General features: G+C 35.7%; 2 protein-coding genes across 3 annotated transcripts; both read right to left on the reverse strand.

Moving 5' to 3' along the window:
- Nucleotides 1-43: 43 nt before the first annotated feature.
- LOC126591429 (SH2 domain-containing protein B-like) lies at nt 44-6,354 on the reverse strand. Its single transcript, XM_050257106.1, has 12 exons — nt 6,078-6,354; nt 5,536-5,727; nt 4,677-4,886; nt 4,446-4,535; nt 4,022-4,099; nt 3,751-3,915; nt 3,212-3,571; nt 2,424-2,704; nt 1,737-1,899; nt 569-918; nt 336-413; nt 44-251 (listed from the first exon to the last, which is right to left on the reverse strand). The coding sequence occupies exons 1-12, from the start codon at nt 6,219-6,221 to the stop codon at nt 233-235; spliced, it is 2,130 nt and encodes a 709-aa protein (XP_050113063.1). The 5' UTR covers nt 6,222-6,354; the 3' UTR covers nt 44-232.
- A 2,097-nt stretch (nt 6,355-8,451) lies between these two features.
- Nucleotides 8,452-16,716, reverse strand: LOC126591092 (actin-related protein 4-like). 2 transcript variants are annotated; one of them, XM_050256657.1, is made up of 21 exons: nt 16,625-16,716; nt 16,544-16,592; nt 16,322-16,413; nt 15,397-15,570; nt 15,235-15,308; nt 14,620-14,700; nt 14,175-14,235; nt 13,993-14,042; nt 13,388-13,442; nt 12,973-13,050; nt 12,826-12,879; nt 12,508-12,561; nt 12,323-12,383; nt 11,655-11,706; nt 11,358-11,424; nt 10,510-10,572; nt 10,326-10,388; nt 9,937-9,999; nt 9,404-9,468; nt 8,954-9,022; nt 8,452-8,821 (listed from the first exon to the last, which is right to left on the reverse strand). In XM_050256657.1, the coding sequence occupies exons 2-21, from the start codon at nt 16,554-16,556 to the stop codon at nt 8,776-8,778; spliced, it is 1,335 nt and encodes a 444-aa protein (XP_050112614.1). In that variant the 5' UTR covers nt 16,557-16,592; nt 16,625-16,716; the 3' UTR covers nt 8,452-8,775. The 2 variants fall into 2 exon arrangements, with proteins under 2 accessions (XP_050112614.1, XP_050112613.1); XM_050256656.1 differs by having other exon boundaries at nt 16,544-16,711.
- Nucleotides 16,717-17,123: the final 407 nt, after the last annotated feature.

Consider the following 17,123-nt stretch of genomic DNA (forward strand, 5'->3'; position numbering starts at 1 on the left):
TGTGCATCACTGGCATCCAAAGCTCATTGTATCAGAAAAAATGTTGGCCATAAAAGTTCAATCATGCAATTGAAATCTGCTGAGGATTCTACAAAATGGACATTTCCACTTTGGAGTTATTGACATAACAGAAGACTAATCTACACATAAAATGCACGAATGCAATAATAGACACCCGAAAAAATTGATCTCGCAAGAACGGAATGGTGTTATCTATGCATCTCTAGCTCGCTTAGCGACTTCTTATTATCCTGCAAAATTTTAAGCAACAAATTTATGAACAATAATATTAGTAAATACAATGCACGGTGAAGTAAATTGAACAAATTTCTTGCCTTCCCAATTGAGAGAGTTCGGGCTCCGCAAGAAGCATGTCTTGCAGTGGTTTTGCATTCTTCTCTCTCTCAGCAGGACTACAAGATAAGGGAGGCAACAGCAGCATCAGTAATTTCAAGAAACAACTAGGTTGCAAACGGAACGTCAAAGCTTTACTGATCGAAGCCAAGCAACAGAAGTGTAATTTAAAAACAAAGTTTATCAGGAAATGCAAAAGAAGCGAACTACGCACCTAAACATATGATCAAGGGAGATAAGCCTGTGGTGAATTGTGTGCTTGCTGCCCACATAAGTCACAACTAAGCTGCCAGCATCCGGGTGGGGCCAGCTCCTTGAAGTAGGAAACCGGAGTACAAACGTTCCAGGTTCCTGGAAACCCCTTGAACCTTGAAGCGAAGTCTCAGCTTCTTCCTTTGTAATGAACCCTTCTATCCACTTGGGGGATGTTGAACTCCACATTGTATTTATCCCACCTCTTGATAACGTAAAAGCTACAGGATATAACCAACACCACAACTTTTCAAAGTTCTCTTTGGCGAGATGTTCTCGGCAACCAGCGATTCTCCCCAGTAGCTCAAAGTCCTGAAAGCATTTCCCAAAGGAAAAGACTAAATTTTTGCAAGCTAATTCTTTTACAAAATTTCTTCTTGGCAATTAAACTTCAGAAAAGCTGAACGAAATAGAAAAAACAAGATAAACCCCTAAACTTTGTGGAATCACACAAACCAACTGATAATTTGTATCCAAGTTCTGTTAAACAAAGCTCATCGCAGCAAGCAATGATAACGAAAGTTGAACCAAATAATGACATGGATGCTGTCACTGGAGCTCCACATGAGAAAAGACTTGAAAGAGACAACCATCAAGGTTGCTAAGAATTTACTATGACTTCGAATTATGCCAATCCTACAGCTTGAGACTCAAAAAATAAAAAACCTGCTATACTCGTAAAGTAGCCCAGGGCGTTTAACAGGTGTTTTAAATTTTGAGTTTAGCAAGGCGTTTATATTATCTGATATCTTTTCATTTTCAAGCTGTGATTCAAAGTATACAACATAAAAAAAAACCTACTAGACTCGGAATTTAAAATCTTTTCTGAGAAAAGGTTCACAAACTCAGTGGATTGAACACAAAGTTAAAATTTATTGAAAAAAATACGACTGATCTGAAAGCTTGATCATGTAGTGTTGATTGCTCCACCAAATTCAGTTGTCTGACATACAGCAATCTTTAATAAATAGTTGATTATGCTGTAGGTGTATTATGAGCAAAAGATACTTGATCCCACAGGAGATTCGAAATGTCTAATCCTTACATATTTCAACCAAGAGTAAAGTAGAGAGAGAGAGAGAGAGAGAGAGAGAGAGAGAGAGAGAGAGAGAGAGAGAGAAAGAGAGTACCTGCTGTGTGAGAGACCGAGAATTACAACAAGCAATCTTCATGAATTGCTCTTCAATTTCAAAAACTGCACTCTCCCATGGAACCTGGCGGTTATTTTGTGAGATGGAATTCCAAGCTTTAGTTCCTTCTTCTACCAATCTCTTTGCCATTTCTACTTGGTGCCTGGGGGAATAAACAACAAAGAAAAAGGATTCTGATTATACAAGGATAAGGAATATCAGTACCGTAAATCACAAATCAAGGATCAGTGGGTAAAAGATGATCAAACTCTTGTCCTTTTTTTTTCTTTAGTGCAAATTGACACAATATACACAAGGAAGGGGGTTTAGTGACTGCATGATCAGTAATCTAATGAGATGAGCCTTTCGGGTCTGTTACTTTCTAGTTTCTTCCTACAATTATTTTTGATCGGTCATGAGTCAGTTTTCACAGAAATGTCTAGTTGGAATCTCAAACAAAAAACGGAAGCTAAGTTTGGCCACCAGTGGAGTATTGCGAATTTGGGATCCAAGCAACATTCTGTTTTTTCTGTCATAATGAACAAGAACGTGAAATATCAAGCAAGATTGGATATCATCCGATTTCTTAACTCCAACAAGTATGATAGGATATCATCATATGTTCTGTTAACTCGAGCGATACAGCCAGTAATATGATTATATTAATAAAAAAAAACTAGTGATTACCTGTGGTGTGAACATCCTGAATACAAGGAAACCTGATGGGAAAAACTCAAAATTTCTTCATTGGAAGCAGTGCTGGCAATCTCTTTGAGCAGAAGAGTCTTCTCAGATAAACCTGCTAGGCAGTATTTGAAAATAGTTGCATCTGAAATTGGATTTGTACTACTTGATGTACTCATAAGATCTGGGTTTCTCGCTTCGGGTCTCTCTGAATCAGTTCGGGAGTCGTCTATTTCTTCAACACTGTCGGGTCTACCAACCACATTTTTCGCAAGTGCTTCAACCTGATTTTCAATTTTTCTCAATCAGACTCTTGTCTATATTCACAATAGGTAGACATGACCATATCTCGATGTTACAAAATGTTTTCTAAAGGTTCAAAAGGTAGACATGACGGTCTTCATCTCTCCGGCAAAAAAATAAAAATAAAATATTATCATCCATAATAATCATCAAATTATATGCTCAAAGGTAGTAACTACAAATCTTGAAGGATCATGCATACTTCTAATACCGAAAATGTAGTATATATCTTTCCTTACAATATTGGTATCCTCAGAAGGAAAAAATAGCAAGTTTGGTTACTCATAAGGACTCCCTTCTATAAGAAGATTTGTGACAAAAATACTGAAGAAGACAAGTCTGGTTACGATATTATATTAGCCTCTACGGGTTATCTAATTTGTCATTATATTACTTCCAACAAAATAGGAATCTCAAACAAAAGAATCCGCTTGAAATTTTCTTATCATGAAGCACACTTGTGAAAATCAGAGAAAAAGGATGAATACCTGTTTAGCAGTTCTAGCATGAGAGTTGCATTCGTCATCGGGTTGCTCCAAGGCGGAAACAGTTGCACGTATTCTATCTTGTCCCAACCTACACCGTTTTGATGATGGACTCGGTTTCTCTTCATTAACAGAACTGTGCTGAAGTTCTAAGGTTTCATCACCCAATCCCGACAACTGAGATAAATTAACTGGATCACTGGCAGATGCTGGTCTTTTCCACGCTGTAGTGGATATTCGAGTAGTGCGGCTCCTTGAGATACAACGAATTGGAGGAGTGAATGCCTTGAGGAAAGGATACTTTTGCAATTTCGGGATGTGAAACATTACGCGGAACATCCGATTATCACACTTAGATGAAAGCTGAAAGGAGAAAGAAGGATAGTCACTGAAAATTGTAGCAAACATGGAAAAAATTCATCACAGTAAGTAATACACCTCTGTGTATTGCACCTCAGAAAAAGGAACATTTCGATTAAAAAATTATGGGATGGTAACATGAGGAAACAAAATGATCTTTTATTTCATTTCTAAATTAGAACCTGGGATATCTTGAGCTTAAAAGACGCATGCCCTTTCAATGTTTTACTTGGTCTGTCTGAAAAAGCAAATTCAAACCCATCATGACTTGCCAAAAGCGGAGCTTCCCCGTCACTTGTCTTCTCCACAGGTTCCCCATTGTCAGCATACACAAGGGAAGCAATAACCTTAAAGAGAACCAATGTCAACTGTGCATGTTAATATTTATTCAATGTTGCAAAGTGAAATTAACAGTATATAAAGTGTACAAAATGTCAAAACATAAATACAAACCTCCAACTCCTGGTTTGAAGGATGGGAAAAGGCATCTAACAGTACAACGTCCAGTGAAAAAATCCTGCGACACGAGGCCTGTGATATGGTAAATAAAAGTGGCAATATCAGTTAGAAAATATCTCGGTACAGTAACCCTTAACTTTAGATAGCATCCATTATTGTAACATTGTTAGAGAATGTTTGGGATTATCATGTATATGCATGACAAACTTTTTTTTGAAAAAGTAATAGACATATCCAATTGAAGAGATAAAAATTTGAATCGATAAAGTTGTGAACCAAACTACTGGATCCTTGACATCGTTCGTATTTGAGATTTGTGCTATAAATGAAATCAATTTTATAAAACGCATCAACCACCACTGTCTACCTCAATCTCAGAAGCAGATGAATTATCAATTTGTGGAAATGAACTACTAACCTTGCCGCCAACAATACTCCAAACACCGTCACTGTCTACCTCAATCTCAGAAGCAGATGAATTATCAATGGATAATTTTAGCGGTGGGTCCTGCGACACAAATATATTTCTTAGTAGAATAGACGTTTACTCTGGTGGATAGGGGGCTAAACGGGCTAGGAGAGTTAGTCAATTGAGATGCAAATTATAATAAACCCGTTAAGGAATTACAAGGGTGCAACTACTACGCACCTTAGCATAGTTTTCCAAAATAGATGAAGTTAAAGGCAAAACTTTGTGATTGCAGATGTAACCCTGCAAACTATTGTCCTCTCCACCACCAGATACCAAAATGATCTTCGTCAAACCACTTGAAATGGAGTCCTTGTTGAACAAAGACGACATAGATTTATTTCCCACAGCTTCACCATCAATATGCAGCCGCAAGGTATCAGACAAAACCTAAAACGAAGTCATAAACTCTGAGCATTTGATATATTAAACACAAAAGGTGCACACTAATCTCACCACCAACAAGGCCCAGTCAAACTGTTTCTAGTATGTAAAAACTAAAAAACAAAACAATAATGCACTGATAGACCTCACCTTAAGCAACAAAGAAGTGCGCCTTTTATGAGGTTTCAATCAAAATTTATTTACAAAGGCACGGGATCTTAATTAAATTGAATGTTTACTCTCTTATTTCCCCTTTTTCCCCTTTTCATTTCTTTGGACAAGAAAAATCTTAGTTAACTTCTTCATTTGCATAACTTATCATTAAATAGAATCTGATTTCCTTTGTTTCCTTGACACCTATTTCTTCTTAATTACATTATGGTCCTATATCTACCAATGTATAACAAATTTATTCTCTTTTTAGTACCCAAAAGGTGCATACGACGAAAATTTTAGCCGTAGAGACTTTAAGAAAAGACATGGAGTGCTCGGAGCTAACGGAAGACTTGACGCAAACCAAGTGCAATGGCGTTCTAGGATTCATACAGCCGACACCACTTGGTGGGATAAAGCTTTTTGTTGTAGTTGATGTTGTTGTTTAGCAAGAACAAATTCTTGGAAACAAGTTTATCTTTAAATAACTAATAAACCATACCTCACACCCAACATGAATCCATTTCTCCATCGGAAACTCATTCTCCGTAGATACATATGAATCTTCGGACAACGAAGACAAGTCACAAGTTTCAGGAGCTTCCTTGTGCAAGATTCCCAACGGCAAAAGCACCATTTTCTTCTTCTCGCTCAAAACAAGAAAGGGCGCACTTCCAGTGGCACCCGACTGCCCCTGCATACAAGAAACGAAAAAAGAAAAAAAAATACATCATCGAACACACTCAAAGAACCAAACACCAAATGTTCCAAACCATAAAAGGAAAATCAAATTCGAACATAATCGTTTACAGAAATCGCTCCAAGAACTGAAAACAGAGATCAAACTGGTAAAACATTGAAATTCAGAGAATAACTCCAGAAAAAACCATAAAAAGAACAAAAATTGATCACCAAAAAGTCTAAGAAATCATCAGAAACTATCAAGAACACAAAAATGAGAAATGGGCATCCATTGTAATAGCTAAAAACATTAATTAAAAGGAAGGAGAAGAGAGAGAGAGAGAGAGAGAGAGAGAGAGAGACCTGAATGAGCGTGGCAGGAGAGGCAGCGGAGCTCGTGAGGTAGAGCCAAAAGCAAAGAGAAAAGGCTCCATCTTTCGGTTCAATTTCCGCTCTGAAGTCCTTCAGCAGCGAGTATTCCTCTCTTTCTTTTGCCTCATCCGCCATTGTTGTCGAGGTTTTGAGAATTCTCGGGGGTTTTGAGAATTCTTGGGGTTTATTTCCGAAAAACCTTAAAACTCTCGCTGTGTCTGGTTTTTGGGAAGAAAAAAACAGCGGTTGTTTTGAGTGACCGCTGTCAACTAACGGTTGGTACTGTTGCTTCTGTGTGTTCCACTTTGTGCTTTGAGATGGGTGATGATCCACTGCTTTGCGGAGTACTTTCGTTTCTGAACCCAAACGCGCCGTTTCGGGCTTTTTTTTTATAAAATGCTTAATTGCGCAAAGTTAAGCTGTGTTTGGGTTTTCGCATTACTAAAGAGTTTTAATCACAAATCATCCCTTATGTTTGGCTTTTTGTACGACTCTTACGCACTTCTTTTTTTAGTACACTGATATTTTTACATTAAAAGGACGGAGAGTTTGGCTAAGCCACACAATAGGCAAATTTGGTATCGAATTCGCTATCCACAAGATTTGAACTTAAGACATCTCACTTTTAAGCGAAAAAGAATATCACCATATCGTAGTACTGAATGGTCACACACTCTTGTTTAATCTTGTTCATTATTTTTGTTTAATTTAGTCAATTCAATGGTTATAAGTAAAGAGTTGTTTGTGAGATGTAAAAGAAATTAAAAATCATCTCCCTTGATTTTTTTAAAGGAAAACTAATGAAAAGCGCTTGAAAACTTTGAGTTTTAACGACAAGGACAAAATAAATGGTAAAGTGAATAATACCATGATTGACTTTTTAGAATAAAAATGTGATTTTTCGTTAAAGTGAACAATACCGAAAGCTTTTCGTTAAAATTTCCTTCTTTTTTTTATGCTTTTCTAAGAAGTTATCTTTGCTAATAAGAGCATCTCCATCCGTTTTTGGAGGGCAAGGGCAAGGGAACCATGAACAATATTTGCTTTTGTGCAAGTCCACCTGTTTGAGAAGAGAAAGGGCAAAGACAATGGCGATTACTATTCACATATATTTTTTATGTCTTATGCCTTGTAAGCAAGGTATAAAATATCGATGATATAGGAAATATCGATAGTTTAAAAACACGGAAATTTCGATGGAAATATCGGGATAGTATCGATATCGATAAAAATTAAATAAAAACCACGGAAATTGTAAGAAAAACTTAGAAATTTTTATTAAAACTTTGCAGGATGTTTATTTAGTCAATTATCTATTAGTTTATCACAAAAAATTGGAAGGAAATGTATTGCATGATAGATATAACTGATTTAAGTTGATTATATAGCGAGTTGACAAACATTGTGAGTGTAGAAAATATGTAGTAATTAATGAAAGAAGTTTAAACACACCATAATCATTTATATATAATGAATTAGTATAATATTTTACACTTTATACATTGCATGGTAAGATACATGAGTGACTTAGCAAGATCTAAAATATCGATGATATCGGAAATATCGGTAGTCCAAAAACACGGAAATTTCGATGAAAATATCGAGATATTATGGATATTTTAGACCATGTTTGTAAGTATGTACTTAGTAAATTTGTTCTTTGAAAATAAAACTCCCTATTTATCTCTTATAATTTAATTTTAAATACAAAGCATAGCATTACAAACAAGCATAATTAATAAAAAAATAAAAGGCAAATGAAAAAGATAGTTAAACTTTGTAATTTTGTTAAATGTATCTATTTTTAAGTGTGTTGTTTTAGAATTGTTTGGTATTTTCAATTTTTTTTAACATTGAAAATCCAACGATTCAGATGAGAGGACCGTTTGGAAATCCAATGGTTTGCACTGCTGCAATTGGGCAGCCGAAACGGCACTTGCGAAGGCAATTTTTGCAAAGGCAGCTGAAAGGGCACAAGCCCTTGCTCTTCCTCCGTTGGACCTGCTCTGTTCGACCAGTTCAACCCAATTGCAAGGGCAATTGGGTGACTGCTGGAGATGCTCTAACCAGAGCCAGGGCAGAAAGTGCGATCGGCCTCGGCCCCGTCTAAAGGGAGGGCTCCAAAAACCATTTGCTACATGAGCAAGCAACCAGTTTCGGGGAACATTCCGGCAACTCTTTGCAAGGGACAAATGGAAGCGATTCTGATGATGCTCTCATCGAGTTTTCCGGCAAGATCCCGGCGAGGTTGGGTTAAATGAGAAAAACGCCATACTTTCATTAGCCAATAAATAGAAACTAGCTGCTATCGAGAGCAACATATGGTGTTAGAAATGTTAAATGGCTGTCATTTAAAACTAGTAGAGGTAGCAAAGTTGGGTTTAAAACTGGATGAACACTCTGAACAGTGAGCACCACAAGAAAAACCCTAATCAATGGACATTAACATAAACTTCAGCAGTGAAATGTCTTCCGGTACACAGGATAGGTGACGATTCATACAAAACAAAGCATCACTCTCTCCTGTTTCGACAACACAGGCTTTGAGGCTTTGGAAGTTGAAATGTAATTTCGTGCTTATATTTTTCTTCTTCTGGAAAAATTAACGTAATAGAAGTCTGGCAGTAATAACTAAGTTGACATCAAGCACAAACCTTTCCTACTTGCACTCGATCAGAAGACAGGAATTTTAAGGGCACTTTCGTTGTATGTAGGAAGCCCCATGCTCCTCGTACCTGTCAATTGCAATCACACGAAGCAAAATATCAGTAGAGGACTCCAAAACACTCTACATGATTTCTTAATCATCTACAACGTAGATCGTCTGATATGGCTAAGCAAGACACAGGTGAAATCATGAAACTTACTCAGCCTTGGAGAACCACATTTGCTGGAATGAACCGAGAGACGCCAATATACTTCCGCCTATCCAAACACTGCAAAATTAAACACCAACATGAAGTCAGGAAAAAGAGAAATTTTGCATGTATGTATATTATGAACATTAAATTTTTAAAAGCGCATAACCTATTACTACACAAAGGTGAAACTTGAAAGCATTTGAGTGAGTTTCGAAGTTATACGGTTAAACATGCTTCAAGTGTATTCTCTATGAGAGATGTAAAATTTCAAAGTTAAGCGACTGACAAACTGCCATCACATGACCCTAGAATAATTTCAGGGTGCTCAGATGAAAAATGTAATCCGAAAATCAAATAACAGTTGCAGAGTTGCAGCCAAATTGCTTTATGCATGGGATCTTCTGTGCTAGCATGGGCAAAGAAATGAATGAAGGACTTGAAGCAATTTATATTTACCTGAATCGCCTTTCGGTTGAATTCCCGGCCACCAATACTTTAACTCTAGCAGCTTGAGGGGACTCCTGAAGGTTGAATAATGGCATTTTGATATTTCATACTAATAATAACACAAATAATACTGTACCAGCTGAAATCAATTTAACTACTTTGAGTACAAATGATTTTAGTATGCAGAGAGTGAGATAGAGAGTTCAATGACATCGATGTATTAGGCCAATGGCCAATGCTGAAAAGCATGTCAGTGCTTTGCTTCCTGACGATAGTATGAGCTAAGATAAACAATACAAAAGTTATAGAACGAAGGCGATGAGAAACTAGTTCTTCTAAGTTGTAATGCCACAAACACATTAAAGAACAAATTTAGTACCCAGATCTTACAGTGAATTTATAAAACATGAAATTGTTACTGCTAGACAATTGAAACAATATACCAAATAGAAGCCAAATTCAATAATAAAAACAGTTGGCTGGGATTAATAAAAAGGGAAAAAGAAACATGACTATGGTAGTGCTTCAATTAAAAGCCATACCTCCAGCATGTCTTTCTCAAGGCGTTCCTTTAACTGTTGCATTGATGCTGTACCACCGGCAAGCTGTATAAAATAACAGAAGGAAAAACCATGTCATATAATTCTCAAGTTGCACGTCGAGAAATTCCATGGAAAAATTGGGGTTAATGGATGTGATAAACTAAGGAAATTTTCAGGAATTCTGCATATTCACCATAGAAATTGCAACACTTACTCAGCAAGTCCTACCAAAAGATATCTATTTGCATCCAGAACTAAACTAATTTATGCTATTAATTTTTGTCAATTCTTTGGGAAAAAAAATAACTGATTCATGCATAAAATAAGTAAATTGATGCTCCAACCAAAAAAAATATAATAAATAAGTGACTGCATCTGCATCATCTTACCAGTATACTACTAAACAATTCACGCCGGATGTCCACATCACACTTGTTAATGCTCTCGATAACCTGGAGAGAAGAAACAAGAAAAGTTAACCCTGAATTAAAAATGAGGGGAGAGGGGGGAAGAAAAACAGAGAAGCAACTGCATGGATACACCCACTTATTGTCAAATAAAGCAGGATATTACCATTTGTGGCAGACCACGAACAGTGGGAGCAATCTCTGCAAAATGCTCCATACCAGGAATTGTCTGACATTTTCATAAAACCAAATATGATAGATATAAGATGCCGGAAAAATATATTATTCAGTACCAATTAAAACATACATTTATGCAACCAATCCATCCAGCAACTGCTTCAACCAAAGTTATATCAGGGGTCAAATTTTCTCATGAAGTGCAATTTACAATTGACTGATCAAATGTGGTCCAACCATATAAAAAATTATTTTGAAAAATGTAACATCTAATCCTCTAAAATTCCAAGAGTGTAATCAAATTATGGGACTGACCAAGCTCTATTTCACAAGCGTGCTTCATTCAAAATTTAAAGTGGCTTTCATATATCCAAATATTACCCATACAATTAGTAGACATGAAGATATTAGTAATCAAGTAATGAACTATTCCACGAATTCCAATTTATTGATCAAACCAAAAACAGCCCACAGAAACAAACTCGAGATATCCTTCGAGTCAGCAGTTATCTAAGCATAAAGAAATGCTGAAAATGAACAAGGCATATGATAGACTTAGTGTCCATAGTACTTTGTAGGTTATCTTTCTTTTTCAATAAAGTTCCTGTTTTCTTGTCCCATAAAAAAATGCTCAAGATGAAACAGTCATGTCTCACTTTGCACAAGGTTCACATGTTAAGACGAAGTGGGAACTAGGAACCGTTAGTTGAATGAAATTATTGAACAGATAATAATAAGATCGTGGTGAAATGCAAATGTGTCCCATGAGATTTCAAGGATTCAAGGAAAGTGTTAAAAACTGGCATCATATAGTTTAGAACTTTAGAAGACATCCACCTGAGCCAAGGATGGGTTAAAGAGAATATCAGGAATCTTGAATCTATCGGCTCCAATTTCAATTGTCCTGTATCATGCAGGATCATAAAGTAACTATACATTTATATTAGAAACAAAATTCACAAGTTAATTAAATAGTATACAATATGCGCAAAATTAGATAGTCATCATTTAACATAGTGCACCATGAATTAACCAGATCAAGAACAGATCTAATGAATTCAATAAGGGAAAGTGTAACCCTCGAAACAAATAGAAAAGTTACAACAAACCAAGATGCAAAAGAATAGGACTCACTGGCCATCAGGAAGCTCGTATGAGGTCATTGGAATGTTTGAATATGTGATTTCTGGAAGAAAAAAAAAATGAAAATCCTATTAGAATGCTAATTGAACATTTTTTTATCTTTGCTTGAAGAATATAGCAATTAATACAGGAGCTATAAACAATATGAAAACAACTAACAAGGTTGAATCATAGAAATAAACCATCATCCATTCATCGTGTAAAAGTAAACAATATCCTAAAAACTCCAAGCAATTGAGTTTTCAAAGAGCTAATATGCTCTATCCTGCAAAACTCTGAAAACTCCAATAATCAAGCTGTCAAAGAGTTAAGCTATCTCTGTACTCCTTAAGTACTAATTGTATCAACATTTGAATGAATTTCCAGATCAAAAAACTTTTAAGAGAACATAAGGTCATATATGGACCTTCAAGCAACAATCAAGGATATCATTTGTGAATAAAGAGAATAAATGCAAAATTGCCCTTCCAAATATCAGGTCTTAAACAAATGAATATGTTTTGAACCCAGTAGCAAAAATAAAACAATAAGCAATTGATTTTTTTTTTTTTTTTTTTTTTTTTTTTTGAATCTGCTATCAAGACTAAAATGTAATGTCACTAACAAAGTTTATAGCCTAAAAAACATTAAAACACTTGAGAAAGGGATATATAGCAAACCATCATATGGAGTGTCCGGGGCTCTACACACGCATTCTTTGATGTCACTAGCAATTATCCTCTGCCACGAAGAAACATTCAGCAGAAATGGAAAAAAAAAAAAAAAATATATATATATATATATACAACATTGAGAATATCATTAAGCTGGGCATAGAGTCTCTAGCTTTCTGTCAATCACAGACCTGGGCATAGAGTCTGTAGCTTTCTGTGGTATTTGGAAAATCAACGTCTACTACCTACAACATTGAGAATATCATTAAGCTAAACAAATGCGATATTAAGCTATCAAAAAGGAAAACAAAAATATTCATCTGTATTACTGATGAAGTCTCACAATTGATAACAAGATAAACGAAGGATGCATAGTCCCAGAGGAACAATTAATAACCCGACAGCAAGTATGCACCAACCCACCACTATAATATTCAGACTGGAAGCATATTTTGCTACTCTTAGCATTCCACTATTTTAGAATACATCCACCAGTAAAATCCAAATACCTGAAACTCTCCAGGTCGTGTTTCCTTTCTCTTAAAAGAATATCTGGGTTTAATCTACAAATAAATAAGAAAAGGATTAAATAAGGTAAAAACAGCAATTTTGGGCAAATGATTCCCCTCTAAAACGAAATTTAGGTGGTCACTCACCGTCATGCCTTTACTTTCCAAACTTTTTGTCAAACAATCAGTAAGAAACTCTCCCCCAATAGGAGAAGATGACACAGCCTGTAACAAGTTGACAAATAACAAAATAGGAAAGAAAAAATGGGTGTCAAAATTTGACAGATTGGTTAAATTCTTATATATGGAATCACAGAAACAAGCAATCATAAATTTTCGGTTTATTTCACTTTACAGAAGGTTTCTAAAGGCATTTATAGAGTGCAAGAGGGCATTATACAATATATATATATATATATATATATATATATATATATATGTATATGTATATGTATATGTATATGTGGCGCACCTTGAAATGTAATTATATAAAAATAAGCTATAAATTAACTTGTTATGAATGAAGATCTATCATCTAATTTGACAGGAAAGTGAGAAATACCTTTTGAAGAACATAGCCATCATGAACTGGAGCAACTGTAGTTGATCCTCCACCACTAGATGAATTTTATAATTTTGCATAATACCGTACATTAGTTTTGCATTCGCAATAATCAGGCAAAATATAAAGGGGGCAATAAATACACTAGAAACGATGTTAAAAACTCATGTTGTACATTGCATATAAAACAATATCAAATTCATAGATGTAGTATTCATAAAGTTTAAATTCAGTTGATACATTATCGTTTGGTTTATGATTCCTAAAGTTACACTCATAATTTCAGAAATTTCTGCATTTGTCCATTTTTACCTACAGGCCACTGAGATAGATATTCTTTTGACATTTATTAGAATTTGAACTACTGATTTGTATCCATCAACATTCTCTTTCTTGGGATTAACATAAAACAAAAATCATGTGGATCTATGGTCTGCATCAATTGGACAGATTGACTTAAAATAAGCTTATGCATAAGTGTGAAAATGAAAGGATGCGATCATAGAAATGGTAATCCAATTATATACAATTGGTTTAAAACAAAAGACGATGTGCAAGTACTAAAATTATATACAGCAAGAGTCAAAATGATGTCATCTACCTACCTATCAACTACTAACGAGGTAGCTCGACCTGATGCAAACGATGTGAGAACCTGACATAAAAAAAAATATAACAGTTACTCACTAATTATAGACTGAATTTCAAAAGGAAACAAAGAGCAGAGTCTGCAAATAGTAATCCATGTTCTACAAGTTGGAATCAGGGAGATGGGGTGAACCCATACAGCATTCTTGGCCAAAAATAAGGCAGGAACTTTGTACTTTTCGAACATAAGCTCTGCCGTCCTGTCAGGTACAACACAAAACTCAATCACTTAACCTAAAAACTAAACAGCATAAAGACACACCAACTAAACCATCAATAATGATGGAACAAATAATATCATTTCTATAAAACCTTTCATCAATGGGGCCGGCATACTTATTACAAGTTAGACACCTAAAAACAAGAAATCTAGGTATGCAACAACTGTACACAGACACAATGAAGCCATCAGTCTGCAAAGAAAAATACAAAAGTTCGTACAGCTGAGCTTTGCAAGGCATAGGGGTCAATGTGAAGTCTAACTTTATCACAAAAGAATACATGACCTATTACATAAGCATTTTAGCTCGACTTGATAGTTACAAATTTGAGCTGATGAGAAAATTTAATAATTACCATATTACCTTTCTCTTTGTTGTTGAGTGTTCGAAGATGGCTCTGCAAGTAGCATTGGACGCTCTTTGGGATCAACCAATAGACATTCCCTGAAATAATAGCAAGCACTTACTGATATGGTAATACCAAAATCAAACATCTAACTAAATAATTGGGAAACATATATTGCCAGATGGACAGTTAACAGGGAAAAGGATAACAGCCAAGCCTTCACACTATATAACAGTATTGAATATGAGCTGCTACAGTATTACGTACATCTGTTAAGTTCAAACTCGTATTACGCGAATAATGGAATACGGTTGAACAAAAGAACTTCTAACATATGATAATCGCTCCCCAAAAACAGATGACATCAGTATTCTTCTGACCAATTAGATCAGTGAGAAAAATTTGTACCGCGGTGAAGATGTATACAGAAATGAGTACTAGAAACATTATCATTTGTTGATCATTATATCCTAATGTTACTAAAACCGTAAGCGTAATAGAAGAAGCTGACCATTCAGGGCGTTGCATTATATGCATGCCTTATCTTTACTTAACCAAATTATTAGTCAACAATTAAATGAGAAAACAAATTTAACCCATAGTAGATTACTAATTCATCCATTAGTAGTTACCTAAAAGCATGGTCCCATATACCCTCCACAGCATCCCAGTCAACAACAACTCCATCCTTTATGGATGACAGCACCTGATACAACAGCAGTAGTTAACCAAAATCTAACAGCAAAAGATCGAAACTGTGCTTCAATTACAAAAGCTTTTAATTCGAAACTGACCTCCATATGATCCCGACGGTACCCTAAGGCTTGAGATCCTACATATAATTTGCGCTTTCCCTTGGCTTTGTCAGAATCAAGAGATTTTGAATTATTCTTTGGTTCTACAGCAGGTCCAGAGTTGTTTTCCATTTCAGTTGCGTCAACTTCCATTTGACCAATTGACCCAACAACCTAAACGAAGAAGAACAGATGCCAAAACCAGGTTAAATTTTTAATTCACTTATGAACTAGTAATGATGAATATCCAATTAACAGACAGACGCACAGTAAACAAATTTTACACCTAATGTGACTAATTTAATAAGTAAGGTCAATCCTCTAATATGTAGAAGTTCGATGCATATAAACTTCATAACTAATAAGTTTAAAAAATTCAAAAAAATAAAATAAAATGAAAAGCTTCATCCACTCTTCAAAAATTCCTTAGTCATTTAAGCACAACCATGAGCTTCCCGCCTAAACAAGTGTATCTGACCAGCCTTAACGCCCCCTCTACTGAAGATGTTCCCCCAATAGTCTCACATTATCCATCATGGTATAGAAAATAGCGACAAGGGACTCTGGACTCATCATTCTTCTGGGTAAAAAACAACTTACAATTCAAATATCTTTGGGACGGTCGAAACGCCAAATTTGTACCGAAAAGGATTTATGAAGAACAAAATCTTTAGCTATAATCTTAAAAGTTTTCAAATGGGCAATTGCAAAACATACATTCTGCATTACCACTAAATCTGGCAAAATGGGTAAACATTTCCCGGATCTATAAAATGAGAATCCTCAGTACTACATTTTCGGTTACACGAACCAACAAAGTTGTGAAATTTTCTACAACAATTAAGGTTTAAAAAGAAAGAGAGAGTAAATGTGACTGCCACTATGAACAATTGAAGTAAAAATTGAGCAGAAAGTAAGCACATACGGAAGGGAAGACGGCCTTGGGCACATCTTCGCCAGCATAGCCGGCTTTGCAAGTGTGGGAGCCGAGGTCGAGGATGATAGCTGATACCTCATCTGCAACCAAAGAAACCAGAAATCCCAAAAAAAAAAAAAAAAAATCACCAAAAAATAAGAAAAAAAAATTAAGAAAAAGAATGAGAAATCTTGTGGCATGCGAGTGCTGTTAGGTTTTTGATGAACTCACCGCCTCCGTACATAATTGAAGTTTTCTGAGAGACAAGAATTTGCTCTGCGAGTGCGGGAGGAGGAGGAGAATTTGCTCTGTGAGTGCGGGAGGAGAAGGAACGAGCGAGGGAGAAGGGTTTAACGAAGTTTGGATTTGGGGGGTTTGGACTTTTGGAGTGGAGACTTCAGCAACGACTAGCTCGGTGCTTTTATTTTCATTATTTATTTATTTCTCTCTAATTACACAACTACCCCATGCCTTTTTGTATTTGATTCACCCAATTCCTAAATGTTTTTTTGTTACAAATTGGTCCCTTACGTTTTCAAATTTTGTTGGTAAATAGTGACACAAGTTACAAAAGCTGACAGCAATAGCGGTATGTGCAATTCAATTCGATTGTTTTTTTTAGTTTAAACGGTGTCAACCATGTTAACAAAGAAATTTTTTGAATGATGCCTAATAGTTATGGTTTTTGAAGATTCGTGAGAGGCATAAGAGGTAGGGTAGTTGTGCACCCGATGCTTATTTCTATGAAGGATCTTGGGCCCTTACATTATTTCTATTAACCATGTAAATGCCAAGTGGCACAATCTTAGTT

Source organism: Malus sylvestris, chromosome 11, assembly GCF_916048215.2.
Source record: "Malus sylvestris chromosome 11, drMalSylv7.2, whole genome shotgun sequence".
In the NCBI taxonomy this organism is placed as follows: Eukaryota; Viridiplantae; Streptophyta; class Magnoliopsida; order Rosales; family Rosaceae; genus Malus; species Malus sylvestris.

What these genes read in the sequence shown, in the direction of transcription:
- LOC126591429 (XM_050257106.1), bottom strand. Translation starts at nt 6,221, where the DNA reads ATGGCGGATGAGGCAAAAGAAAGAGAGGAATACTCGCTGCTGAAGGAC. An exon ending in CTTCAAACCAGGAGTTGGAG is followed by an intron (nt 3,916 to 4,021) that starts GTTTGTATTTAT and finishes GTTCTCTTTAAG; the next exon opens with GTTATTGCTTCCCTTGTGTA. An exon ending in TTAAGCTCAAGATATCCCAG is followed by an intron (nt 3,572 to 3,750) that starts GTTCTAATTTAG and finishes TTCTCCTTTCAG; the next exon opens with CTTTCATCTAAGTGTGATAA.
- LOC126591092 (XM_050256657.1), bottom strand. An exon ending in TGGAAAGTAAAGGCATGACG is followed by an intron (nt 12,880 to 12,972) that starts GTGAGTGACCAC and finishes ATTTATTTGTAG; the next exon opens with ATTAAACCCAGATATTCTTT. An exon ending in CCCGGACACTCCATATGATG is followed by an intron (nt 11,707 to 12,322) that starts GTTTGCTATATA and finishes TTTTTCTTCCAG; the next exon opens with AAATCACATATTCAAACATT.